Raw genomic sequence first — 27,870 nt, forward strand, 5'->3', positions numbered from 1 at the left:
AAGACCGACCTACGCTTCTGATGTGTAACAGGTGACTGGGTAAGGCGCATTTCTCAACCCCAGGTCGACAGGTAGGGTTCGCACGTACCCCCTGGTACAGGCCAGGCCCAGGGAGGGGTGATTGCCTGAGCTGCTACCTTCCCAAATTGCTAATAGGTCCTTCTGTCAGGTGTTTAGGAGATGCGGATAGTCACCTAAGGTGGGTGCACCCCCTTCTGAAGGGGGCTCCCAGTTGGAAGGAGCGTGCCATTGGAGCCGTTGGCAATTGTGAGGATTTTCTCGCGATGAGCCATTCATCTTCCCAGTCAGTGGCTAAGAAACATAAAGTGAACGAGGCTAACGTTTCAAACACTTTTCCATCTGCACCAAGGCTCCTCGTGGTGTCCTGTACTGAAGATGGTCAGCCCTTCACAACTGTGAATCAGATTATTATTCAGAAAGGTGCTGATGCCATTGTTGGCCCTGTGAAATCCTGTTCTAGTTTATGAAATAGTACTTTGGTTTTGGAGACTACTGCTGATTCTCAAGCACAATTGCTTGCAGCTTCGCTCCTCCACGGCTATTCTGTCCGTGTCAAGGCCCATTGAACACTGAATTCTTCCCACGGTGTTAATTACAATAGGCTGCTCGACAGTCTGACCTAAGTCGAAATCCAATCATAACTCTCTGATCAGCGTGTCATTGCTGTCCACCGGGTGATGAAAATTGTAGAGTCCTTCTTAGTGCCCACATGCACATCTTTTCTCATCATTGATAGGGTGGTGCTCCCATCTGAGATCAAAGCAGGCTATGAAATTCTCACAGTCTAACCGTACATTCTGAAAATGATGCGCTGCCGCCAGTGTCATGTTTCAACCGCACTCAAATGTCCTGTCGACATCTGGCCAAATGTGTAACCCGTGGTAGGGATGATCACGAGGGTGATTTTCCACCTCCTCCTCCCTACTGCATTAAGTGCTATGTCTGTCATGCCGCCTCTTCTCAAGATTGTCCCATGTATCTTAAGGAGATTCGCATAAAGGAACAAGTGGTCACAAGTTGTTGGTTAGCTGCAAACCCTGTGTTCTACCATCTGGGAATAACAGTTCTGTTCTTGCTACATCTCGCACCACAAGGGACATGGCCACACGGACATGCGACCTCAAATTCGGCTCTGAGATTGTGAAATCGCCCAGTGTCAAGGTAGCACCGCCGTCCCCTCGTCCAGCTGTGCAACAAGCCATCAAACTCTCACCTCAAGCGGTGAAGCCACCGCCAACACAACCTGCAGGCCAGAAAGGAGTACTCCTGTGAAGACTTCGAACATCCCTCCAGCCAAACAACACCTGAGTCTTCCTCTGATAACTGGAAAGGCTCGATGAAGTCCAACAAATGCGAATGGCCTTCTCCTTTGCCGACTCGAAGGTCCTCTTAGACGGTGTCGCCAAGTCATACCTTTACCCGGCCGACCTCCGTGTCATCGGTGCGCACCACTAACCATTCTTTCAGTGTTGGACTCCTCTGACTGACTGTACAAGAAAGCCGATGCTTGTGTGGACCTCATGGAGGAGGATCCTCCTGCTTCTGTGCCCTGCAGCTGGGAGTCTTTGCGGGCTGGCACTCAGCAGTCACCGAGGTGACATCCCTTAATTTTTTTCTCATCATGACACACTTCCAATGGAATGTTGGCTGCCTTTGATCCCACAAAGAGGATTTATGGCTGCTTTTAGCATCATAGTGTCCACTTGTGCTCTGCCTTCAGGAAACAAAATTGCATCCTAACAACCGCTTTGAGCTTTCATATTTCTTCTCCGCCTGTTTTGACCTTCCCTCAGAGGTCAGCATTCCATCTCGTGGGGGAGTCATGTTAATGATACGGGATGACATTTGTAGTCAACCCATCACGCTGACCACCAGTCTTCAATCTGTTGCAGTTCACCTTTGCCTCTCACCTGATTTTTTTCGCTTTGTACCATATAGGGGGTGCAAAAACAATTGGGTGTCATACATGCCCAAGTAAAAACTATAGAACACGAAGACAGAGAAGAGTTAAGAAATGACTAAACATCAATCCCAAGTGACATAAGAGAAGACAGCTAAAAACAAGGACATGGAGAAAGAGCTACGAAGGACACCATACAGAAATGGAGGTCCAGAACTAAAAATTAAATGGCCTTCACCATATTGCTATGACTGATAAACAGCCTGCGTGTCATTTGCTAAAATGGCCAATAACTCGGATGGCAAACCCAAGTGGGAATGTAAACGGTTAAAAAATGGGCATTCCCTCAGGAAACAGTTAAAACTTGGGCACTATGTATACAAAGTGGTGGAGGAACATCACTTAACAGGTGACAGGCTGAAAAGGCAGTGCCCAATACGCAACCTAGTTAAAATGACCTCCCTCCGGCGGAAGGGCCTAGAGCAGGTCGTCCAAGCCGCTGGGAGAAGCTTAAAAATCTGGAGCTTATTCTCATGGAGGGAGGACCAATGGCGATGCCAAAGTGACACTACCTACTGACAGACGACAACACGGACATGGGTAGATCACATAACTAATGAGGAGGTATTGAATAGAATTGGGGAGAAGAGGAGTTTGTGGCACAACTTTACTAGAAGAAGGGATCGGTTGGTAGGACATGTTCTGAGGCATCAAGGATCGGAGGGAATGTAGAAACTAGAGGGATGAGGTGCGAGGACTGCAGCCTTGGCGGCAGCGTAAGCAGACTTGTTTCCTGGCAGACCATCATGATCAGGAACCCACATAAACATCACAGAGGCTCCATCAAGAGTGAGCAAGTGAAAGTTTTCCTGGACCCTTTGCACTAAGGGACGGGTGGTGGTCAGTGCAGAGAGACTTCGAAGGGTGTTCAGAGAGTAGGGGGAGGGGGCACAATTGAAAAGCCTGTGTCGTCGGATGTAAGCTGTGGTCTGACACAGGACAAAGAGCTCTGCTGTAAATACTGAGCAGTGTGCCGGAAGTTGATATCGAAACGTGTTGGCGCCAATGACAAAGGCACACCCAACACCACAGACAGTCTGAGAGCCATCAGTGCACACAAAGGAATAATCACGAAGTTCCATGTGAAGGTCGTGGAACTGAAGGCAATAGAGCGAGGCTGGAGTAGTGTCCTTTAGGAAGCAAATGATGCCAAGGTGTTGAAGGGTTCACACCCTCTGTGAAAGTGGAATTTAGTGTGAAGTTAAGCCACCGGAGCAGTTGCCAAAAGTGGACTTCAGGATGTAACAGAGAAGAGGGATGCGCCCCTTACTGGTGGTCAAAGGCGTCATCAAAGGAGGAGTCATAGGATGGGTGGCTATGTATGGCAGACAAATGGCATGCATATCTGCTGAGGAGAAAGTCACAGCAGCAGTTCGGCAGCTTCTGCATACACATTCTCAACTGGGCTAGTGTAAAAGGCACCAGTGGCCAAACAGATACCATGATGGTGATGGGATAGAGACAGCTTAAGGGGATTAATGTGAAGATGCATTAACAGAGCACCCATAGTCTACAGTTTTCAACAGACTAGGGGCCAGTACTAAGAGAGGAGGCTGGTTTGATCTGCATCTGGGGGAGTACCATTGAGGACACGTAGGACATTGAAGGACCACATACAATGGGCTGCCAGGTAAGACACTTGGGAGGACCAAGGAAGTTTCCTATTGAGCATGAGCCCTAGGAATTTCATAATTACAACTAATGGAAGAGCAACAGGCCCAAGATGCAAAGACAGTGGAAGAAACCAATTGCACAGCCAGAAATTAATGTAAACAGTTTTGTCAGTGGAAAAGCGAAAGCCATGGTTGATGCTCCACGAGTAAAGATGATTGAGACATCGCTGAAGATGTCGCTCAAGGAGACAGGTCCGTGAAGAACTGCAAAAGATCGCAAAGTCATAAGAGGAAAAGGGAGTCTGAGATGCACGGTGGGAGACAGGCCATTATAGCGCTAATGGTGAAACCAAAGAGGACGACCCTCAGGACAGAACCCTGATGCACCCCAGTTTCCTGGATAAAGGTGTCCGACAAGGCACAATGCACACATCTCAGTCTTTTAAAAATTCCTGAATGGAACAAGCAGGTGACCACAGGTGTCCTACGTGTAGAGATTACGGAGAATAGCAGTCCTCCAGCAGATGTCGTAGGCTTTCTCCAAATCGAGTAACATGGCCACAGTCCGGTATTTCCACAGAAAACCATTCATGATGTGGATTGACAAAGTGACAAGATGGTCGACCACACTTGAAATCCACACTGTGCAGTGGTTAATAAATTGTGAGACTCAAACTGCCACACCATCCGGGCATGAATCGTAAGTTCCTTGCAAACAACTGGTGGGAGAAATGGGGTGATAACTTACTGTGTTAGGTATGGATATGAAAATGGCTTTACGCCAGAATCTGAAAACTAGCCTTCTGTCCAGATGCAATTATACATATGAAGGAGAAAGTGCTTGCCCACTAGGGAAAGGTTCTGCAACATTTGAATGTGAACATCATCTGGCCCTGGGCTCTAGGATCAGGATGAAGTGAGAGCACGATCTAGCTCCTCGTAGTAAAGGTGGTATTGTAGCACTCAAGATTCTGAGAAGAGAATGGTATCGCCTGAGCCTTCTATGCGAGTTTCCGATGGAGGAAGGCAGGGTGTTAGTGGGTGCAGCTCAAAATCTCCATAAAAAAGTGGCCCCGGTGTTGAAGACAGCAATAGGGTCCACTATGACATCCATCTCCTATGGACAGATGGAAATTGGGGACTGGACCTTGGTCCCAGAGAGCCGTCGGAGTTGGCCCACATGACGGAAGAGGGAGTGGAACAGTTAAAAGAACTAATGAAGGAAATCCAGCTAGTCTTTTTGCTATCCCAAAAACGCGACGACACACTGCCATCAGCTGTTTAAAACGAATGCAGTTTTTCGCCGTAGGGTGATGGTTAAAAACATGGAGAACATCTTTCCACATGCAAATTGCCCTGGCATGCCTAAGTCCGGCAAGGCACCAGGACACAGTGGGCTAAAGAAGCAGCATGAGGAATAGAATGTTGTGTGTCAGTAAGGGTAATGTTTGAACATATTCTGCCTCGTCATCACAACTGGCGAAACAATGTTCATCGAAGGGCCTCAGGGTAGAGTAAATCCTCCAGTCGGCCTTAGCGAGCTGCCACTTGGATGCGCACTTAGGACGAGAGTGAGTCAGCAAATGGATAGCACATGGGAAATGGTTGCTAGAGTATGAATCGGAGAGAATGGACAACTCGAGATGATGGGCAAGCTGGGCAGTGCAGAAAGGATAGGTCTCAAAGGAAAGTGGGTACTCCTGTGTTAAGGTAGAGCAGGTGAAGTTGATTGAGAAGGTCAGCGAAGAGGGCACCCCGTGGGCAGGTTCTGGGACAACCCCAAAGGGGATGGTGCGCATTAGTCACAGAGCCGCAGAAACGAGTGAGGTAGCTGCCCAATAAGGTGGAGGAAGTGTACCCTGGTGGCACCAAGTGGTGTAGGGATAAAAATGGTACAAAGGGAAAAGGTCAAGTGAGGACAGAAAAGATGAACTGCAACAGTTGGAAGTCGGATAGTCAGGAGGTGGGTTGGCTATGAATTGCATCCCGCATGTGCAGTGAGTCTCCCCCGTGAGATGGAATGCTGTCCTCAAGGGAAAGGTCAAAGAGAACTGGGAAGAAAAGCGAGAGCTCAGAACTGTCGTGAGGATGAAATTTTGTTCCTGGAGGTGGAGAACAAGAGGACACTGCAACTCAAAGAGCAGCCATTAGTTCTCTCTGTTGGGTCAGAGGCCGAGATCATCCCATTGGATGAGAGTACGACAAGGAAAGGGGAGGATGGAAAAAATGAAGGGGTGTCACCTTGGTGGCTGTCGAGTGTCAGCTCTCGAAGACTCACTGGTGGAGGAAGTAGAGGTTGGAGGATCCTGCTCCATGAGATCTGCAGAGGTATCGACATTTTCCTTCTGTCAGTCTGCAGAGTCCAGGGCAGAAAAACAGTTGGCAGTGCGCTCTGGTGACATGGATTTCGCCTGGGCTAGGTTATCACGTGGCAACACCATTGAAGATGATCCCCAAGTCAGAAAGGAGAAGACCATTTGTCTTTGCTTGATTTCTCTGGTTGGCAGAGGAATATTCAGATGTTGGTTGGATGGATTTAAGAGGTATTTGCATGTGTATTCCGTCTGTACTTTCGGACCTGCTGGTTGTGTAGCAGGTGACTTCGTCATGTGAGGCAAAAGTTTTGTGGCTTGTTGCGCAGCTGGACTAGGAGACTGGGATGCTGCCATGACCCTGGGCTATAATACAACTGTGGCAGTGAATTTGATGTCGCATGTCTGTGTGCTATGTCCACCGTAGAGCAACGTGCAGCAAGAATGGTACTGTAAGTGTCGGATGGTAGAGTGCAAAAACAAGCAACCAACTTGTGAGTTACTGGTTAAGGCACTTTTTCCATCATCCATATCTCCTGGACGGCCTTATCATCGAGATGCACGGAAACCATCGTGGGAGGAGGCAGCAAGGTGAGAGAGGTTCTGGGATGGGCCTAAGGATGTCAAGAGAGACTGAAGATCCTGATGAGTTTTTGGAATGGGGTCACTGTGGTAGGGTTTGTAGGTGGGTGAATCTGACAGCTGACAGTCCATCTGGCACGTAATCCTTGTGGTTCATAACAGTGGTGGAGCTTTGGTCAGCAGGTAAGATAATAAGGTTGAGATGAGATTTTAGGTGGTGGTTTGTGGTTCTTTCTGCAAATATGAAGTTAGCTTGCATGTTGAGGGATTTGGGGAATGATTGTGAGGCAAGGTTCAAGGTTAAGACATTCTGGAAAGTTAACAGAGGGTGGTTTTGGGGGCAGTGGAGGTGGTCTTTCTGTTGTGCTTGTCTGCGACTCAATATCTCTGCTACATGGTGAGTAGCAGTCTATCCTTTTGATAATATTGTCATTATACCATCCTGGATTTTTCATTGTTAGAAACTTGTATTGGATACACACTGCACTATATACACTGGTGTCCAAAATGAAAGCAACAAACTGCTGTTTTCCTGTTCTCTGTGTAATTCATGATATAATCATGCAAGCTGTCAACAGATGTCATTATGATCGTGCTCTGCATGGAAAAAGGTATTCCTATCAATGGACAACCATGCCAGCAGTGACGTCAGGGCACCTATCAAGTGGGGTAGTGTTTGCAGGGTAGTCTCACATCCACAGTCGCTATGTACACAGTCACTGATGGTGCAGTGTGGCACAGAGAAAACGCCTGCTGTGGAGGGCCATAGGAAGAATGGAAGCAGGAGAGTCGCAAACTGATGGGACCTGCTGGCATAATGTGAATTGTTCCATTATGTTTCGGGTGACGCGATAGTTTATAGAGACTGAAACTGTATCCCAGAGACCGGGACGTGGCCGAACATGTGTGGCATCAGAAAAGTGTGGACCATTATTTGGCTGTAATGGCATGACAGTACCGCCTCACTACTGCACTGCAACTGGCATCTGATCACGTAGCATCCCCTGGATGTATTGTATTGAGGCAACCTGTGTACAGATGTCTTCAAAAGAGTGGCCTTTATTGTTGGAGACCTGCTGCCTGTTTTCCTCTGGCATGCCTTCACAGAAGGGAACTTCTAGAGTGGAGCTGTTGACATGTCACCTGGGTGGTCGAAAGGTGGGCCAACGTTGTTTTCACAAAGGTGTCCCAATTTGGTCTGGATGGCAATTCTCGATGGATTTGTTTCTGGTGGGCACATGAAACACGATTTCGAGATCCAAACATTGTGTAAAGGGACCAGTATTGAGGAGGATCCCTGATGGTGTGGGAAGGGATTATGTTGACCACTTGAATTGTATGGATGAATCAGCAAGATTTAACTACTGTCAGGTACCGTGAGGAGATCTTGGTATTTCACGTGCAGTTGTTGTGCGGTGCTGTGGACCCAGACTTCATACTGATGGATGGTAATACTCAGCCTCATATAACATGGATGGTTGATGTTTTTTTTTGGGAATGGAAGATGTTGCAGGCATGATGTGGCCTACTTGCCCTTCCGATTTGAATGCCGTAGAGCATGTCTGGGATGCACTAGAGATAGGTTGCATCACGTCAGCATCCACCAGTCACTCTCCAAGGCTTGTGAACAGCTCTATAGGCAGAATGGGTGTTGTTGCCTCAACATGAGGTTGATGATATTCAAAGCATGTCCCATCATTGGCCTGTATTGGTGTCAGAGGTTGTCACATCCCATACTGAGCACATTAACCAGTTGTTAGAATGTGTGTGCAGATCTGTTAAGTTGGAGAAATTGAACATTTTTGTCTACCATAATACATATAGCAGTTATTTATGTTCTGTATGCTTTACATTGTTTCTACTTTACTATCACTTATTTATACTGTTTTGTGGCAAAATTAATGCAAGTGTGCAAAATTTCCGTGTGATGCTTTAATTTTGGCCGCCATTGAATTTCACTAGTTACGATAGCAAAGATCCCAAGTACAGAGATAATTCTGTAATAAATATGTAAATTGAAAGATTTCTTGTAGATCATCTTTAGAGACAGTGGAACAAAACTGGCACAGTGCAGTGATTGGTTTACTTGAAATGATTTTGTAGGACATTTTAAACTACATGCTCATCAGCCTCATATCCTTAACTTAAAAGAAACCAACTAAAATTATCATCAACTATATAAAGCTGGAAGAGAAACATGGATGTTATCATGCAGTGGGAAGACAACAATGATGATGATACAAAATGTATGCAGCGAAATGGGCCATTTGAGTCATGACAGTCGGAAATTCAGATTTGAAAGAGGAGTCAGACAAGGAGATTCCATGTCAGTGAAACTATTCATAGAATCCCCAGAGGAATAGTTCAAATTAGAAATGAAGAAAGAATACATGTTAACGGAATATACCTGCACCATCTTTATTTACGTGTTGACATTATTCTGTTTCTCATGTATATTGATTTCAAAGAGGGTAAATACTTGAAGGTGCAAGTTTGAAGTTAGCCTGAAAATGAATTCTGAGGTCACTAATTCAAGACAGTTTGAAGACAATGGCTGTATTGGCAACAAAAGTAATAAACAGAAGAGCAAAACTGCCTTTTGTAGCTTTTTAACTTTTTAAAACTAAACATGGTTTTTAAAAGTTTTCCTAAACAGGAAAATCTACAGTCTGGGTGTGCTACCAGTTTTGACTTTTTGAGAGATGGACTTCTAGTGTGAAACAGTTATGAATAAGTGCAAATGGTATGTGGATGGGAAGAACAGGTAGTTAGGTTAATGGGCGATGGGTTGATCACAGAAGTAATTTGCTGGGTTTCAAAAGATAAGAAGGGACTAGGCAAAAAAACTTAATGGAAAGTGGGTTGATGGCATTACAAAAAGTACAGGAACAGTATGGATGTGTGTGCTGAAGATCATAAATCATGGAAATGTTAGGGGGGTGGCCTTTATCTGGTAGATGATGGCAGTTGTCTAATTATGAATTGGGAGCATTGTAAATAGGGGGAACTGTGAGGTGAAGATCGTCTGTAACAGAGTACAACTTTTTTTAAAAATTTTGTGTGTGGTTGGAAAATGGCCCCATTCTCCTGTGTGCCAAGCAGTTTTCCAATTTTCTTTCATGCAGCTGTGCAAAATGGAAGGAAGCCTTCATAGCAGTGTGGCAAAATATTAAGGCAACAACATCTCTAAGAAAGATCATGAACATTCCTTAATTTTGCAAATAATGTCGAGAGGATGTATTTGTTTCAGCACTAACTGTAATTTTAGTATCTAAGAGTTAGACAGTAAGAAGTCTTCATAAGTCTTGTTTCATTTTGAAGAGCCTATTGCATTCTTTACATGGGATTCTAAACAGCAGTATTCTGTGTGAAATTTTATTTTGTGTATTTTTTTCATGTTTCTGTAACATAATGTATAAGGGGCGTTCAAAAATAAATGAGCTGGAGGCATAGTTACAGAAACCAGTACCTGTATGTTAGAAGTATTGACCCTGGCTGCTGAGACACTTGTCCCACTGTGACACAAGGCGGTGGATGGCTGTCTCATAAAATTCCTGCGGCTGTGATGTTAGCCAGTTCTGCACGTAGAACTGGACGTCGTCGTCCAACATGAATCTTTTGACCCTCAAAGCCTGTTTAAGGGGACCAAAAATTGTGTAATCACAGGGAGAGAGGTCTGAACTGTATGGAGGGTGCCCGAGAATCTCCCATTTGAATTCCTGCAGGAGTGCCGTGGCAGTGTTGGCTGTGGAGCAGAATAACCCCATGGGTGAGATTGCCTGGTCGTTTTGATTTGATTGCTTGGCGAAGGGTGGTTAAGGTTTGCGAGTAACACTGGGCTCACTGTTGTTCCGTGCTGCAGGAAGTAAATCGGAAGGGGGCCACCTTGGTCAAAGAACATCAGCATAACCTTTCCAGTTCACCTCAGATGACGACGACATCCAGCTGTGTTTGCAGAACTGGTTAACATCGCGATGCCAGGAATTGTGTGAGACAGCCATTGACCACCTTGTGTCATAGTGGGACAAGTGTCTCAACAGCCAGGGTCAATACTTCTAAAATACAGGTACTGGTTTATGTAATTATGCCTCTGGCTTGTTTCTTTATTAACGCCCCTTATACATTTACATTCTATAACATTAACAATGAGAGTATTTTGTGCCACTGGAAGTTGAACGTATATATCCCAATCTGATATTTCTATGTTTTTGCAGTGTTGCAAAGAATGATCCTTACTAGTCTCATACACTAGTTCTTAGTCAAATAAATTTTCTTTTGATGGCCTTTATGTAAGAATAAAATTCTATTGCACCTAGCCCCGTTAATGTAAGTCCTGCCTATGATTATAGTACAGCTTTGAAGCCACTAAGCTTAGTTCTCTTTAATGAGGGAAGTACAAATATTAAGGTAGTATTAAAGATATTTTATTTTTAAATGGTATTTTGTTTCTTCCAGCAAATGCAAGTAACTCTATAATTGGCATGTGGGCTCTAAAGCCAAGTATTTTAGAATTACTGGCAGTGAAGTTGGAACCATACAGTGATAAGCTCACTTTGTGCTGCCCAGCTCTACAGTACTCACTTTTGTATCTATTATACAGCCACTGTTCAAGGTATGTGTTTGTAATTTTTTGAAGAAAATTATTGCATAAAAATTTTGTTGTCAGCTAATGCTCTAGATCACTAATCCTTTGCATTTTGTACCATCATTTAATGTAACATTTCCATTCCTTTTTGACTTGCCTTATGCAGCAGTAACTTGCATAGGACTCTCATGCATATTGCCAGTTGAATCAGAGTCCCCTAACACTGTGTGTGCGCCTTCTTGTTACTTGGTATAATGGTTGTAAAACTGTAGGTAGATCTAATGGCCATTGTTTTGGTGCTAATCTGCAAAAAGGTTACTCAGAATCTTAACTCTAAAGATCATGATGCTGGTATAAAAATTTATGGAATGTAACAAATAAGACATTACAAGACATTAACGCAACGGCAAGGCAATTGAAACACGACCCTGTCCCATCAGTACCTGCGGCTTCAACAACTTCAGGGCAATTGCTATGCCATATACTACGTCCTAAATTGACTTGCCAAATGGAAGGCTCATTGCTGTTACCTTTTTATCAATTACAAGAAGTTGTAATAGGTTTTATTGGTTTATTATGTTTGTAAAATAAATATTGATAGTTAAAATCCAAAATCAATCTATGATTTTGTGCTATGTGGGGACACTGACCATTATGCCAGATCGAGAAATGAGTTTTGTGGTTCCTAATGTATGATGGAGCATTTAAAACTCCAATATGATACCTAGTTAATGAGGAGAAGAGGGCTTATCCTGTAGGCATTTAATTAGTTGCAGGGTTCCTCACTTCATCTTAAACAAGTATTCACTTGTTACATAGGTACATATGGTCAAAGTTAATTCTGGCAAACGATTTTCTATGTATGGAATTTAATAATTGAAACTTCGTATATAAATACAGTATTTATCTGAATTTTGTTGCACCCAGAAAATGAATCTCAAAATCGAAGGGGAAAAATGTTGTAACCCACACGTCAATGTCAAGACATAGTTTGTTTATTCTACCATGGGATACTTGGACAGAATGGATGAAGATACAGCTACAGTAGTTGGGTTCAAGCCATGAGCTTAGCTGTTTTGTAGATTAATTTATGCTTTCAAACATTTAAAACCCCGTAACTTGTCTTTGCAGATCTTACAGGTGTAGAAGATTTAAAAATCAATACTAGAAGTCCGTTGTTGTGGTTCACTCCTGATTGTGTCACTGTTCAGCATAAGAATAATACGAATATAAACATTACATGATATGTATATTCTTCCGCATTTGCCATTCTCTCACTCAAGTTTGTCAGGTGGATAGGATTTAAATGAGACAACAGCTAACACAGAAGAATATATGGCATAACATTTACATTCTTATTATTCTTATGATGTGGAGTGTACATGATTCATGATTTGTAGGAACCATCTCTCGTCATGGGTAGGAAAACATCAGAGACATAGCGTTGGCCACATTGCCGTACGCAGACTTGCAAATCGGCTTCTCGTAACAGACTTCAGATGTATAACTAGCAAAACTTACAAAATAAGAATGAAAATAACTGAGAAATTAAAAGCAGAAATATAAAACAAAATTTTATTACATAACATAAACTGTAGGAACTGTTTAAAATATCAATTAGATAATTCTGAATCACTTTCATTGGATTCCTTGTTGCTCAGTTCTTTATACAGAGAATCATCCTCCATATCATCTAGTGCATTTGGTATCAAACATTTTTATAAGTGTGTTTAACAGTCTGGTTTGGTACACAGTTCCATGCATCATAAATCCATCGGCACACTTGTGACAAACTTGTGTATTTTACAAGTCCTGTTTTGTGTTGGTTGTCTGTCATTTTTCGAAAGCCAGTCCATGTACATGTGTTGAAGTTGTCTTTATTTTAAATTCAGTGCAATAGTATTTGTAAAATGACTCTTAGTGTTCATTAAAAAATGACGATCATTCCACTTGGGACCTGTGGAATGGTACATTAGCTTATTTGTTTTAGTTTAAATATTTGTCATGTATTGTTGTTTTTCTGACATGTTCCACATCCTGGAGGACCTCCTCACTACGGATCAATTGGAATGAAAGTAAATCTAATCTAATCTAATCTTTAAACGGTTTATTCAAACAGGCATCAAGTGATTGCAGAACTGATATCATCCTGCCTGGAATTACTGACAAGTCTATTTTGCTCTCTAAAAATTTCTGTTTTACTGCAGATGTTGTATAGCCTAAGTACTCATCTAACACCAGCAGACTATGTAAACCAAGCATTGCTTGAGGATGACGATTCCATATAAGCCTAATCCATTCCAGCACAATATCCTCTGAAAACCACCCACTTTTGTTTGCTCATACAATAACAGATCTTGGAAACACTTCAGATTGCTTGAAAACTATGAATGGAGGTAATTTATGTCCATCTGCTGTGCAAGCCAACTTGGTGGACATTCACTGTTTTTTCACTCCCTGATTTGATAATACTTGTCTTTCTTTCCTCTGGCGGCATGTCAAAATATACAGGAGTTTGGTCAGCATTCCCTATCTGGCCAAGAAAGTTCTGGTTTTCGGTGCACCACCTGATTATGAAGTGCTGAAATTCCACACGTTTTCCTTCTTAATTTTTTGACAGCTTATGAGCAATTCCAACGTAAAAAATCCCAGCACTTCATGAAAAGACCAATCTAGTTGTGACTAGACTTAGTTTTTTCAATTTTTTCCTTTAGAGCATTTTCATGTGCATCAATTTTTAAAATTTCAGCATTCAAAGGCAAAGCATACTGACGGCAAAAGTTAGTTGTGGTGGCTCCTAGTCCCATTTTTCAGAACTTCCATTTGCTTTGCACTTGAGTCTAAGTTGCAGGAGATTTTTTTGATCCTGAAAACTGGAAGAAAAGTGCAGCTTTAAATTCAGGTGTATATGGTATTACAGCCTAGTTAATTAGAACAGCTTTCCTTTGGAAGGGCAGAAGCTGCTGTATTTCCCATCCAGCAGATAACAGGAGAGAATGTTATCTCCCTTAAAATAAGACTAGAATCTTACCAAGTGTTGTTTTTTTGTCATTTGTCCAAAATGCAACAGACATTTCAGGAAATTAAATGCAGAAGAAATGAAAAATCTGTTGCCGTAAGGGGCTTCAAAAATATTAAAAAATACAGCTGCAAAATTCCATTCATTCCTCAATAAAACAAGTAGTGGAAATTTCTGTTTAGTTAACTTTTAACTTTGACATGATGGTTGGTTCTTCCAAAACTTTAGAGTAGGTTATTTATTTTAGAACAGTCTATCACCTTAGCAACAATAACATGCTCAGCAAAATGCAGTTAAGGTTTCAGGAGAGTTACTCTACTGACAATGCCATTTACACGTTCACTCACAAGATTTTAAATACACTGGTTGGTATTTTTGGTGACATGTCTAAAGCATTTGTCTGTGTATCAAAGTAATCTCTTAGATAAATCGTAATTTTATGGGATGGATGCTATAGCTAACCAATGAGTAATGTCATATCTAACCATAAGAATGCAGGAAGTAAGTTAGTACTCCGGGGACATAATTGTGAAGGGAGATGTCATGTATGGTGTTCCCTTAAAGGCTCTGTCTTAGATCCACTATTGTTCGTCATATATGTAAACGACCTTTCATCTAATGTCTAACAAACAAAATTAGTTCTTTTTGCAGATAATATTAGTATTGTGATCAGTCCAACCGTGCATACAGAAACAGAAGAAATGGGAAACAAAGTTCTTAAAAGGATCATTGACTGGTTTTCTGTGAATGGTCTCACCCTCAGTTTTAAAAAGGCACAACATATTCAATTCTGCATATCTGCACATATCTAGGGGTACCACACCAGTGATCAATGTAGCACAGCACATGGTGAGAGAATAATAAATAGTGTGGAAACTTCAAAATTCATAAGTGTCCATATCATCAAGAATTTAAAGGGAAAAAACACTGTTTGGAACTTCTAAAACAACTTAGTTCAGCCACGTCTTACACTTAGAATCATTGCAGATCAGTAAATTTTCATATTTTCTTGCAATAATGTCATATGGAATAATGTTCTGAGGTAACTCCTCATTAAGAAAGTAAGTCTTTGTTGCTCAAAAATGTTCTGTAAGAATAATATATGGTGCTCACTCACAATCATGTTGAACACACCTGTTCAAGGAGCGGGGCATTCTGACTACTGCTGCACAGTATATTTATTCCCTCGTGAATTTTGATGTAAATAATCCACTGCAGTTCAAAAGGAATGATTATGTACAGAATTACAATACCAGAAGGAAAAATAACATTACGTTAAGGTCATCTTTACCATGGGAAGGGTGCACAATGCTGCAGCAAACATTTTTGACCACTGATCTGTCTGACAGGCAGCAAAGTGAAATTTGAAAACAAACGGAGTTTTAGAAAAAAAGCTTAGAAATGTTTAGATTGTAATCATATAAACAAACTTTTGATGCGAATGTAAAAAGACTCATTCCACAGCATTATGATTTATCGTGCAAAGTGATCCATGGAACATGACACTAATTAATTGCTGCGCTTATAGTGTTAGAAAAGAAGGAAGTTTATTAATATACTAGAAAACAGAAACTGAAGTACTGTAGTTCGACATCATATTCAGTGTAGTTGACTAGCATAAAATAGGGTATGTACATAAAAAGCTATGTCCAATTTAGATTGATAAGAAACAGATGGAAAATCTGGCACTTATCTATATGAGGACAGCTGTAAAACATTTCACTAAAATCAGTACTGTTGACAGCAGCACGAAGGTTTTGCGACAGTTATGAGGAGAAAGTAACTACAGAATGAATCCGAACCCTCAAAAAATTTCAGAGATGTATTACAGGAGACCCAGGATATCCAGCGACTCTTTACAAATTAAATGCATTTTGTTGGCTTTCTTACATTGAAAGTATCTGCACAACACTGCAGAAGTTGACAGTGTGCATTGTGTGTCTTGTTGGAAAACTAACTTGTTCCATTCACTCACAATTCTTGATGTTGACATCAACAATGCTCACTTTACTGTATGTCCTCCAACTTGCATTCAGTGCTGTGTGGTTCTGTCTCAAGTTTATGGCATTGCTCTGAGCGCCCCCCCCCCCCCCCGCCCCCCCCCCCCCACCACACACACACACACACACACACACACACACACACACACAGATATATATATATATATATATATATATATATATATATATATATATATATATATATATAATAGAGGGAAACATTCCACGTGGGAAAAATATATCTAAAAAGAAAGATGATGAAACTTACCAAACAAAAGCGCTGGCAGGTCGATAGACACACAAACAAACACAAACATACACACAAAATTCTAGCTTTCGCAACCAATGGTTGCCTCGTCAGGAAAGAGGGAAGGAGAAGGAAAGACAAATTTCTGACTTCCAGCCTTGCCTCTCAATCCTTTTTAAAAAACCTTAATCCTACTCCCAACATCACCACTGCTGAAGCCCAGGCTATCCGTGATCTGAAGGCTGACCGATCCATCGTCATTCTTCCGGCGGACAAGGGTTCCACAACTGTGGTACTTGATCGTCGGGAGTATGTGGCTGAGGGACTGCGTCAGCTTTCAGACAACACTACTTACAAAGTTTGCCAAGGCAATCCCATTCCTGATGTCCAGGCGGAGCTTCAAGGAATCCTCAGAACCTTAGGCCCCCTACAAAACCTTTCACCCGACTCCATCAACCTCCTGACCCCACCAACACCCCGCACCCCTACCTTCTACCTTCTTCCCAAAATTCACAAACCCAATCATCCCGGCCGCCCCATTGTAGCTGGTTACCAAGCCCCCACCGAACGCATCTCTGCCTACGTAGATCAACACCTTCAACCCATTACATGCAGTCTCCCATCCTTCATCAAAGACACCAACCACTTTCTCAAACGCCTGGAATCCCTACCCAGTCTGTTACCCCCGGAAACCATCCTTGTAACCATTGATGCCACTTCCTTATACACAAATATTCCGCATGTCCAGGGTCTCGCTGCGATGGAGCACTTCCTTTCACGCCGATCACCTGCCGCCCTACCTAAAACCTCTTTCCTCATTACCTTAGCCAGCTTCATCCTGACCCACAACTTCTTCACTATTGAAGGCCAGACATACCAACAATTAAAGGGAACAGCCATGGGTACCAGGATGGCCCCCTCGTATGCCAACCTATTCATGGGTCACTTAGAGGAAGCCTTCCTGGTTACCCAGGCCTGCCAACCCGAAGTTTGGTACAGATTTATTGATGACATTTTCGTGATCTGGACTCACAGTGAAGAAGAACTCCAGAATTTCCTCTCCAACCTCAACTCCTTTGGTTCCATCAGATTCACCTGGTCCTACTCCAAATCCCATGCCACTTTCCTTGACGTTGACCTCCACCTGTCCAATGGCCAGCTTCACACGTCCGTCCACATTAAACCCACCAACAAGCAACAGTACCTCCATTATGACAGCTGCCACCCATTCCACATCAAACGGTCCCTTCCCTACAGCCTAGGTCTTCGTGGCAAACGAATCTGCTCCAGTCCGGAATCCTTGAACCATTACACCAACAACCTGAAAACAGCTTTTGCATCCCGTAACTACCCTCCCGACCTGGTACAGAAGCAAATAACCAGAGCCACATCCTCATCTCCTCAAACCCGGAACCTTCCACAGAAGAACCCCAAAAGTGCCCCACTTGTGACAGGATACTTTCCGGGACTGGATCAGATTCTGAATGTGGCTCTCCAGCAGGGATACGACTTCCTCAAATCCTGCCCTGAAATGAGATCCATCCTTCATGAAATCCTCCCCACTCCACCAATCACAGGTATTTCCTGTGTAGTTTAAAAGAATTATGTGCACTTTCCTGCATTGAAAATAACTTTCTACATGGAGCTTTCCATCATTGAAGTAGAATTTTGACCTGTAATTTGAGATTCAGAAAATAGGGATAATAGCAATAAGATAAAAAAAAAGAGTGTTGAGAGAAGTGTAAAAAAATTTGTTCCGGACTTCAAAGATACAATATATTTTCTTTTCAATAATGAAACTAAAAGCAATGATTACTTGTCAGAATACACTCAATAACTGGCTCCCACAAGTACACAGACAGCTCTTGCCTCAGAGCTTCTGCTGTGTGGTTCAGTTGCATGCCTAGAGATTCAGCGATGCGATAGTTGTGTATTCCAGCAATTGAATCATGCAGCTGAATCGCCACAACAATGTCAACAATGTGAAAGAAGCCTAACACAACTGTAAAACTTAGGTTCCAGCTGTTGTGTTGAAGGAAATATTATTAGGAGTATGTGAAGAAATAGATACGGCACTTTCTTCCTATCAACATTACATAGAAAAGAAATGGGTGCTTAATGTCATACCTCAAATTAAAAAATTGCCCGGGTAGCTACTTGCTTTTCACAATAACATTTGTATTTGATATTTATGTTGCATGTTTCCAATAGATGGCTGCTTCTTGTTTCAGATACAACCACTTTGTGTCAAGTAGTGGCCTGATTAGTGCTAGTCAGGGTAGAGCAACTGTCTGCGATATTTTGGGACTTCCAGTGACATTGGGACATGAAGTTCCTACTGCTTCACCGACTAGTGGACACTTATCAATAATTCTGCATCTCTTATCAAAAATGCTTTCTCAGGTACTGCATTTGAAAGTAATTTTATGAATACGGACAACTCTCAGAGTTTCCAAATAATAAAAAATTTTAGGGGTTATACCAAAAAGTAAGTTAACCTGTTTATGTTACGAGAAAGTATATTTCATATTTGTTTTTTGTGCAGGAAACAGCAGAAGAAATTCTACTTCTTGTCTTGGTCTGGACAAGGGAACTGTTGCTGCAGGCTCAGCCCTATCTTGGAATGTTGCACAAAACACAGGAATTTCTGTCTTTCATTTGGGCACTTGTAAAAGTGGGTTTTATGCATAATGTTAACGTTGTGCTGTGTGTCCTTGAGAACATTGAACAGTTCTTGTCATCAGGAAATTTACCTTGGCAGGTACTGTCTTTTTACTTCACTTTCCCTGCTTCATGTTTAATATTATGTCAGCCTAAGTAACTTGCATAATAAACTGAAACGTTTTAGAGAATAAAAACTAATTACGTTTTAAAATGATTATATATTTATTGTGTGTGTGTGTGTGTGTGTGTGTGTGTGTGTGTGTGTGTGTGTGTGTGTGTGTGTAATTATTCAAAGTATATTTTTAATTTAAACTTGCCACCCTAATGCATAAATTTATTGAACACTAGTACTGTATCAGATGCTATTCTGTTTAGTTTTGTGCCAATGTTCGATGTGCTTTCAGGTTCTCGAAAACATACTGACTTATTAACTTCAGTGATTAAAATTGTCAGAGATTTCAATTTCTCTTGTTGGCAGTGAATTAAGTTGATCACTCTGACAGTAATGCATATTTTGACCCAGGAGCAAGGACTATGTGACGAAGTATTTATCATCATTTTTAAAGCAGATCACTTGTTGTGGGGGCTCTAGTACCACCTCTACCTGGAATTGAGAAGTGCAGTGTCTGTTGTTCTCAGGAACAGTGGGCAGAGGACATACCTCTACAGGCCCGGGATTATTCTCCATCACTGATCTTTCACTAAACTCTTCAGCTGTTGCACAAACTTCAGAGTACAAAGAAACTTTTGTTTTCTATAATAATTGCATTATTTTAAAGGTTCAAGAATGCTTAATTTTGCTACATAAACACCATTTTGATCGATGTTGTTTTGTAGACGCTGTGGCAGTTTTACATTGCCAGTGTCATACTATGTCGCCACCATGTCGTTCAGCATATTTTGAACCTCCTCTTTCACCTCGTCATCAGAGCCAAACAGCTAGTCGGAAAAATGTTCCTTCAACTTAGGGAACATGGTAGTCAATGTGTCAAGCCTGGACTATATGGTGGTAGTTGATGACCTTCGAACCAAAGTTTTGCAGGAGTTCGATGGTTTGACAGGCAATGTGTGGTGGGCAGGTGTTGCTGTGGAGAATGCTTATGCCCTTGCTCAACATTCCTCTTATCCAGTTCTAATTGCCTTTCTGAGTTTTTTCAGTGTTTCACAGTACCTGTCAGCATTTACTGTTATCCCCACTGGCAGAAAGTCAACCAACTAATCCCTTTCTGATCCCAAAACATAACTCCCAAGACTTTACTGGGAGACACCCCAACAACAATTGATCATGTATGCTTTAAGCATCCACTGCTCCCGGAGCACCTGAACTACCATCTTTTCTTTCTACATACAGTGATCCACATTCTGCTTTGACAGTTGGTCTGGGGTTATGATTGCTATCCGCATCTGGTCCCTTTTTCCGGAACTCCAGATTTCTTCTCTATCACCTCTTTTCCAGGCCCACTCACATACACTTCCATGGTGAATCCCCTGTCCACAACTTTCTTGACCTATCACAAGGTCTGAAAGACTAGATTCATCCTGAGGCCATCCACCACTGGTTCTCCACTCTCAGTGCGTTTTTGGGATTCAGAAGTATTCTGTACTGATGGCTTGATGCTGGTTGCTGGTCACATTGGCTTTGCATACTGCCATGTGGTACATGATGAATTCCGCTCCTTACAGGATGGCTGTAATGTTTTCGCTATAGAGTAGGTAGGCACCTCTCGTGCTCTTGAGCATATCCTTTCATCTCTGGTGAGTCCTTCCTCATTTGTAGAGACATTCTGAGCAGTTTACAAGCTCTTTATCCTCACCATTCCATGGTCCTGACTATCAAGGATTCCTTTCTTGCCCTTAAACAATGTGGATGCTTGATGATCTTTGTGTGGATCTTGGGTTGCATTGGGATCCAGGGGTATGAACTTGCTGGTAGATAAGCCATCTCTTGAGATTGGTGTTCCGAAATCAGATCTTTGATTGCTATTATGACATCAAATTGTAAAGAGTTGGAATAGGGAATGGCATTCTCTTGACTTTTCCAAACAAACTATGGATGATGAAGGATACCATGAATTTGTAGAGGTGCTCCATGCGGGTCTCTCATAAGGACTCCATTGTCCGTGACAGGCCCCCATGTTGGACAATCTGCAGGGCCAATTGGCCTTTATATACATCTGCTGTGCACTTGGACACCTCTGTCTCGAGTTGCATTGATGCGGTCTTGCAGGGCATCTCTGCCAATATTTTTCGTGCTGCTGGCACTGCTATCCCCCTATCCACAGGTCATCGATCGGTACCGTGGAGGACCGACGACATAGCAGCCACTGTCCAGGACTGCGACAGGCACAGCAGTGATTTGAATGACACCTCCTCACTTAAAAGTGTCCTCTTGCTAAGGCTCGTTACCTTATTAAGCAGAGTAAAAAGGAATGCTGAGAGTGCTGCTTCCTCCCTGGGCACATATGCCTTTTCATCTCATGTTTGATCCAAGCTCCATAGGCTTCTGGACCACCAGCAACACTCAACTGTTCAGGATCTTATCTTCCAGGGTGCTCTGTGTACTGAACCATTGATCTTTGCAGAACACCTCGCAACACACTTTGCGACAGCATTGGTGTCCTCTTCCTATCCTGCTACCTTCCCCCCCCCCCCCCCCCCCCCCCCCCCTCCTGTTTCAACCACCACCAAGCCGAACCCTATAATGAACCCTTCAGTGAATGGGAAGTCTTGCGGGCACTTAGCTCTTCACGTGACTTAGCTCTTCACGTGACGTGGCTCTTCACGTGACGTGGCTCTTCACGTGACGTGGCTCTTCACGTGACGTGGCTCTTCACGTGACGTGGCTCTTCACGTGACGTGGCTCTTCACGTGACGTGGCTCTTCACGTGACAGCCCCAGGCATGGATTCCATCCACAACCAGATGATCCAACACTTGGAAGTTACCCAGAGGCAACATCTACTCAGAGTCTTCAACCGTATGTGGCTCACCAGTGCCTTCCCCTCGCAATGGCAAAACAGTATAGTTCTCCCTGTCCTTAAGCCCAGAAAGAATCCAATGTCTCTTGGTTAGCTTGATGAACTACTTTTTAAACTGATCAAGTGGATGGTTAGCTTCCAATTATGTTGGGTACTCGAATCCCAGGATGTTTAGTCCCTGTATCAGTTTGGCTTCTGGGAAGGACAATCTCCAATTGATCATTTACTCAGGTTGGAAACAGCAATCCGATAGGCTTTTGCTAATCCCCAGCACCTTGTCATGGTCTTCTTTGACCTACATAAGGCATACAACACAGCTTGGTGCCATCACATTTTAGTTACCCTCCATGACTGGGGCTTGCGCAGCCCCCTACTGACTTTTATCATGATTTTTTATCCCACCAGCTCTTCTGGGTTCGAGTTGCCACTTCATTCAGCACCCCTGGGATTCAAGAGAATGGTGTCCCACAAGGTTCTGGGTTAAGTGTTACACACTTCCTCATAGCCATCAATGGGCTTGCAACCTCTGTTGGGCCTCTGGTTATACCAGCATTGTATGTTGACAGATTTTTACATCTGGTGCAGCTCCCACTGGGTAGCATCTGCTGAGCTATTGCTCCAAGGCGCCATTCAATGGGCCTCTACATGGGCCATCTCCAATGGCTTCCAGTTTTCTCCCTGCAAAACGCCGAGTTATACATTTTTGTCGTCGACCCACAGTACACTCTGATCCAGGACTTTATTTAGGCCAGCAGCTGCTAGATGTTGTAGCACAGTCCTGTTTCTTGGGCCTTATTTTTTTAATAAAAAACTGACATGGCTGTCCCATATTCACCACCTGAACTGCACATGCATGCAGAAGTTTAAAATTCTCCACCTCCTGGTCCACACATCTTGTGGTGCAGACCGTGCTACTCTTCTCCATCTTTACTGTGCTCTGGTCTTGTCCAGACTAAGTTACAGTAGTGAGGTTTATGTCTCAGTGGCTCCTTCCTCTCTGAAAATACTTGACCCTGTTCACCATGGTGTGGTGCATCTGGCTGTTTGTGCCTTTCGCACTAGTCCCATGGACAGTCTCCTTGCAGAAGTGGGAATTCCCCCTCTACAAATACAATGGAGCCAACTCTTGGTTTCTTGAGCAATTGCCATTTGGCCAATTCCTTGACTATCCCATATACCCTGTCCTCTTTGAAAAAGTGGGATGCCTCCCTCCTGATAACTGGCCACGCATGGGTTTGCTGGTTGGAATGCATCTCACTTTCCTCTTGAGATCTCCATCTCCAGTTGCTGGAATGTGCCCCATGTATTTCCATTCCCCCCCCCCCCCCCCCCCCCCGCCCCTTTGTACTGAGGATAGTCTTCCAGATTCCTTATCTGTAATATTAGCATATGATTCACAAATGGTTGAACTGGTCCCCAGTTTCCTCCATGAAAGTGGTTTCTATTTTCAGATATAAGGTTTTGCTTTACTCCTGGTGCGGGGGCAGGGTGGTTGTGGTTGGGCCTCTCTTCACATTTACTTGGTCTGAGACCCATGACCACTCCACTCAGCAAAGATCACTCTTTTATCCCTGTTGTTTTTCTAGTTTTTAGATTTGGCCTACCCTTTTATGCCTTCTGATCTGTGTGTTTTAACTGCCTCTTTTCATAGTCTGACTTCTGTGATTGGATCCATCCACTTTTAGCTGAGCCTCTCTCTTCTGCGAGTAACTTTGGAATTGCGGGACTGATGACCTTGCTGTTTAGTCCCATAAACCCCATCAATCAATCAATCAATCAATCCATACATCATCCCTTTTTGGCTCTACATTAGCCATACTTGGCTGACTTATGATCACATCCTCTGCCCCAAGGATCCACCTCACTGTCCTTATGGTACCTGTTTGACTGGTCTACATTTTGCAGAACTGTCAAAGGTAGCCACCCTCCGGTGGGCTCTTAAATCTTTCTCAGTACCTGAGGTTAGCGGACGGTGCCTGATCTAGCTTTGTGATTTATTCAGGAAGGGTGTATTTACCATTCTCTTTAAGGGAGGGCACCTCAGTCTTGTCGGTCCATTGAGGGGTTGGCAGCACACTTTGTTGGTGCTTCTGCTGTGAACAGGCAGTAGCTGTGTGGGCTTAATGATCTGCCCCAGCCCTCGCCCTACCTGCTCCCCCCCCCCCCCCCCCCCCCCCCCCCCAGTTCTCTGTTTGATTTCATTTTGTTCCTTTGTTTTCTTGTGCTTCTCTCGCGTTCTCCATGTCGCTCATTTTTTTTCTGGATATTGTTCAGTGGGATGCCCCTGGTACCTGGTGAAGGGTATGTGTGCCCCCCCCTCCCCCAGTCACATTTTCTGCTTCTGGGGTCCTCTGGCTGCTCTCTGGATGGGGCAGCTTTCCTGCCATTCTTCCTTTCCCCACTTTTTCTTCTTGTTTCTTTCTCTAGGCTTTGTTGGCCTCCAGTAGACCTTGGGGTTTTCTTTCCTTGAGTTTCAAACACTAGACCCTTCTTTGGTGTGTAGTTTTGTTGACTTGCCTGTTCCTGGTAGGACCAACTGATGACCTCATAGTTTGGGCTCTTTAATCATTAAACCAACATCTCCTATCCTAAAAAAAGCAAGGCCACCTAAGAAAGCTGTCATAGCATATACTATATCTGCTCTAATTTATGCCCAGCATTTTCTGTATACACGATCACCATCTAGCTGTCCACCTCAATGAATGGCCACTGTTAAAATGTGAGCAAAGTTGAGCATCCAGTGGTGAAACATGCTGTTTAGCACAATGAGCTCTGTTTCAATGGTTCACTTGCAACTTGTACCATCTGGACCCTCCCTCAAATAAAAGTTTCTCTTTATTACTTAGATAGGAATTGGCCTTGGAACACATCCTCAAATCCTGTAATCATCCTGAGCACAGTCTCTGGTAGCCCCTGCCGTATGTGCATTTGTTGCATGCACATATTATCCCTGCTCTAAGTTCACTCATTCTACGCTCCTCTCTACAGTTTCCGTTGTCCTCTATTCTCTCTCGCCTTCCCAATCCCCCCCTCCCACATCAATATGCGCTGTGGTCAAATCTCCCTGCGTGTGACAGAAAAAGCTCACTGGTGCCACGTCTCTTACCCTTCTTGGTGTGCCTATTGGCAGCTCAACACTTCAACTGTCTGGTGAGTTGTTACCTTTAGTCCCTCCATAATTTATTAAGATTGTGGTAGCGTTGCAGGAACTCTCAGTGCTACAGAAAAAATTATCTTTATAAGTATAAATGGACTAGCTAAAAACCACATATCAGTAGTGCAGAAAGCATAAATAAAAATGATGCCTGTGAAATGTATTCCGTCTTAAAAACCATTGTGAAACAGAGAAATTGTGTATGAACCCTTTCTGCCCATAAGGACCATTTCTGTCATATCATCAAATATTGCCCTTTTCTTGTGGGTCACCTCATGACCTTGTTAAAAGAAAGTCATTATTAACAATTTAACATTTTATATATTTTTCCCATATAATATTATTTTGATGACTCATATGCAGTATGCCTTGAGAGCTCATTGAATAAGTGCCAATTAAAATTCCAGTGAGTCAGGGCTCTGACGCAGTCCACTCTTGGGAGTTTTTGGGCATTCACTGTGATTTTCGCCACTGTTCATGCTTATGCACTTCTGAGAAATGCCACGTTTCACTGTAATTGGGGTTTCTCATTTCAAGCAAAGCCCAAGAAAAAGATTGTAAATAGACTACCAGAGATGGAAATTATGTTCCAGAGTTTAATAATTTTCTCTTTCTCAACAGGCAGAATTGTTATCAGCAATTGCTAAACTGTGTATGCTACACTTGAATTCTTCATGTGCACAAGTGGTGCAGAAAGTGTGTCATCTTCTAACTATGCTGCCGTGGCATGTCACAGTAAATAAATTTTCAGAGCCTGTGAAACTTAAGGTAAGTTTATATATTCTCTTAATATTTTGTTAATGTAAATGAGAACTTAACCAAAAAGTATGTTGGAAGTTTAGTATGAATTGAGAGCAGCAACTTTATTTCTCTATGAGAAGGTAATGATTATAATTACCTTTATTTTTGTGTGTTATACCAAACATTTGGCTTTATTTCTCTGTAAATAATTATATCGTTGCAAATTCAAAAGCCTGCAGTTCAATTTGCAGTTGGTCCTAGGTTTCCACCGAGTGAGGTGGCTCGGTGGTTAGCACACTGGACTTGCATTTGGGAGGACGACGGTTCAATCACGTGTCTGACCATACTGATTTAGGTTTTCCGTGATTTCCCTAAATCACTCCAGGCAAATGCTGTGATGGTTCCTTTGAAGGGGCACGGCCAACTTCCTCCCCCCCCCCCCCCCCCCCCCCCTTTTCCCGGTTTCCTTTTTCTCCTCTGGCATGTAATGTAGATTTTCCCATATGACAATTTGTGTATGTGCCAAGAATAAAATTGCATAATGTTTTGAATTAGATGTTAAACTAAAAGTTCTGTGTTAAAAAGAGTGTGCTTAAAGTTGACGTAAGTGAATTACATAGAGAGAAGAGCATTTTTTATATAAAAGATTTAGCCTGAGAGTGTAAAGTATGTAAGTATCAACTATGTTTACAATTAAGATGCATAGTTGTAGGAACATGCTTTCTTTTTGTAGTAAATCAACACAGTCTTACAAATTCTTTTTCTTGTCATGCAACTCTAAATTCAAATTTTTATTAATGAACGTATAATGTATACACTCAAAATATTTTCTCATACTTTGTTTTGGTAATACACTTCATGTGCTGCGACATATGCCTAAACACATTTCTTCATGTTAGCTGCTACTTTTTGAATGGTCACTAAACTTATGCGGGATATTTTGTCTTCGATGTTGTTCTTCAGATGTTCCCAAAGAAAAAGTTGGGGGGAGAAATCTAGGCGGCCACAGCTTACATGAAATGATGTGTGCCCCAAAGAACTGGCGCAACATTATCATGATGCAACACACTGTGTGCGCTGTTGAACCATCTTACTGCAGCCAGCGGTGTCGTTCATCAGCCTTTAACAATGCCACAAATTGCATGAAGTAGTTCTCGTAACATTCAGCTGGTACCGTTTCTGAGAAAACAAAATGGGGTGTACAATTCTTTTGCATGAAACTGCATATCAAACTCCAAACTTCCGTGACTATAATGGGGTCTCGTGGAAAAAGTTGGCGTTTTACGAACTCCAATATCTGTTGTTCTGCTGTTTACATAGCTTCATTAGAATAGAAAACATAATCAAACACCCGAACACTGTTGAGAATAATTTGCAAAAACTATTGACAGTAATGTAGTCGATTTCCCTTACCGGGTTCTTGAAGCTCGTGCTCAATGTGAATGTGATAAAGACAAAGTTTCAGCTTCTTTGCGGCTCTATGAACACTCCCATGTGATATTCCTGTTTGCTGACACTGTTTTTCTATCATCTTTCTTGCTGAATGTAGCAGGAATGCGCATATATTTTCTAGTGAGGCATCACTTGACTCTGATGATTGGCCAGAAAGTTTACATTCATTCGTACAACCAGCTTTTCTAAAATGAGCGACTATGCCTGAAATCATTAATTTGTTTCAGGACTAGCTACCCCAAAGTCTTCTTGACATTTTAAGAAAAATTGCAATTTGAAGTAACTTAAAAGATTGAACACACATCTCACGTGGAAAAAACACATGGTTGTTCACACACAGTTGACTTAACAGTAACATCAAGAGGGCGGGAAACTGCTAGGATATCACATGCGCTCTCTCTCTCTCTCTCTCTCTCTCTCTCTCTCTCTCTCTCTCTCTCTCTCTCTCTCGTAGGATCATATGTTGCCAACGCAAACATTCCCACCTGTAAGATTGCCACCACACTATAGTTTTTGATTTTAAGGCTGCATAACTTTTTTCTA

The 27,870-nt window shown here is 42.7% G+C and overlaps 1 protein-coding gene across 1 annotated transcript in view; it reads left to right on the forward strand.

Annotated features, from left to right (window-relative positions):
• LOC126473496 (serine/threonine-protein kinase SMG1) overlaps positions 1-27,870 on the forward strand; it is a 353,891-nt gene that overhangs the window by 113,585 nt on the left and 212,436 nt on the right. The window contains exons 11-14 of the mRNA XM_050100581.1: positions 10,944-11,100; positions 18,571-18,742; positions 18,885-19,100; positions 25,756-25,902. Coding sequence (XP_049956538.1) covers positions 10,944-11,100; positions 18,571-18,742; positions 18,885-19,100; positions 25,756-25,902 — 692 coding nt within the window. The remainder of the gene's footprint in view (positions 1-10,943; positions 11,101-18,570; positions 18,743-18,884; positions 19,101-25,755; positions 25,903-27,870) is intronic.

The sequence above is a fragment of the Schistocerca serialis genome, chromosome 4 (genome assembly GCF_023864345.2).
Source record: "Schistocerca serialis cubense isolate TAMUIC-IGC-003099 chromosome 4, iqSchSeri2.2, whole genome shotgun sequence".
Classification (NCBI taxonomy): Eukaryota; Metazoa; Arthropoda; class Insecta; order Orthoptera; family Acrididae; genus Schistocerca; species Schistocerca serialis.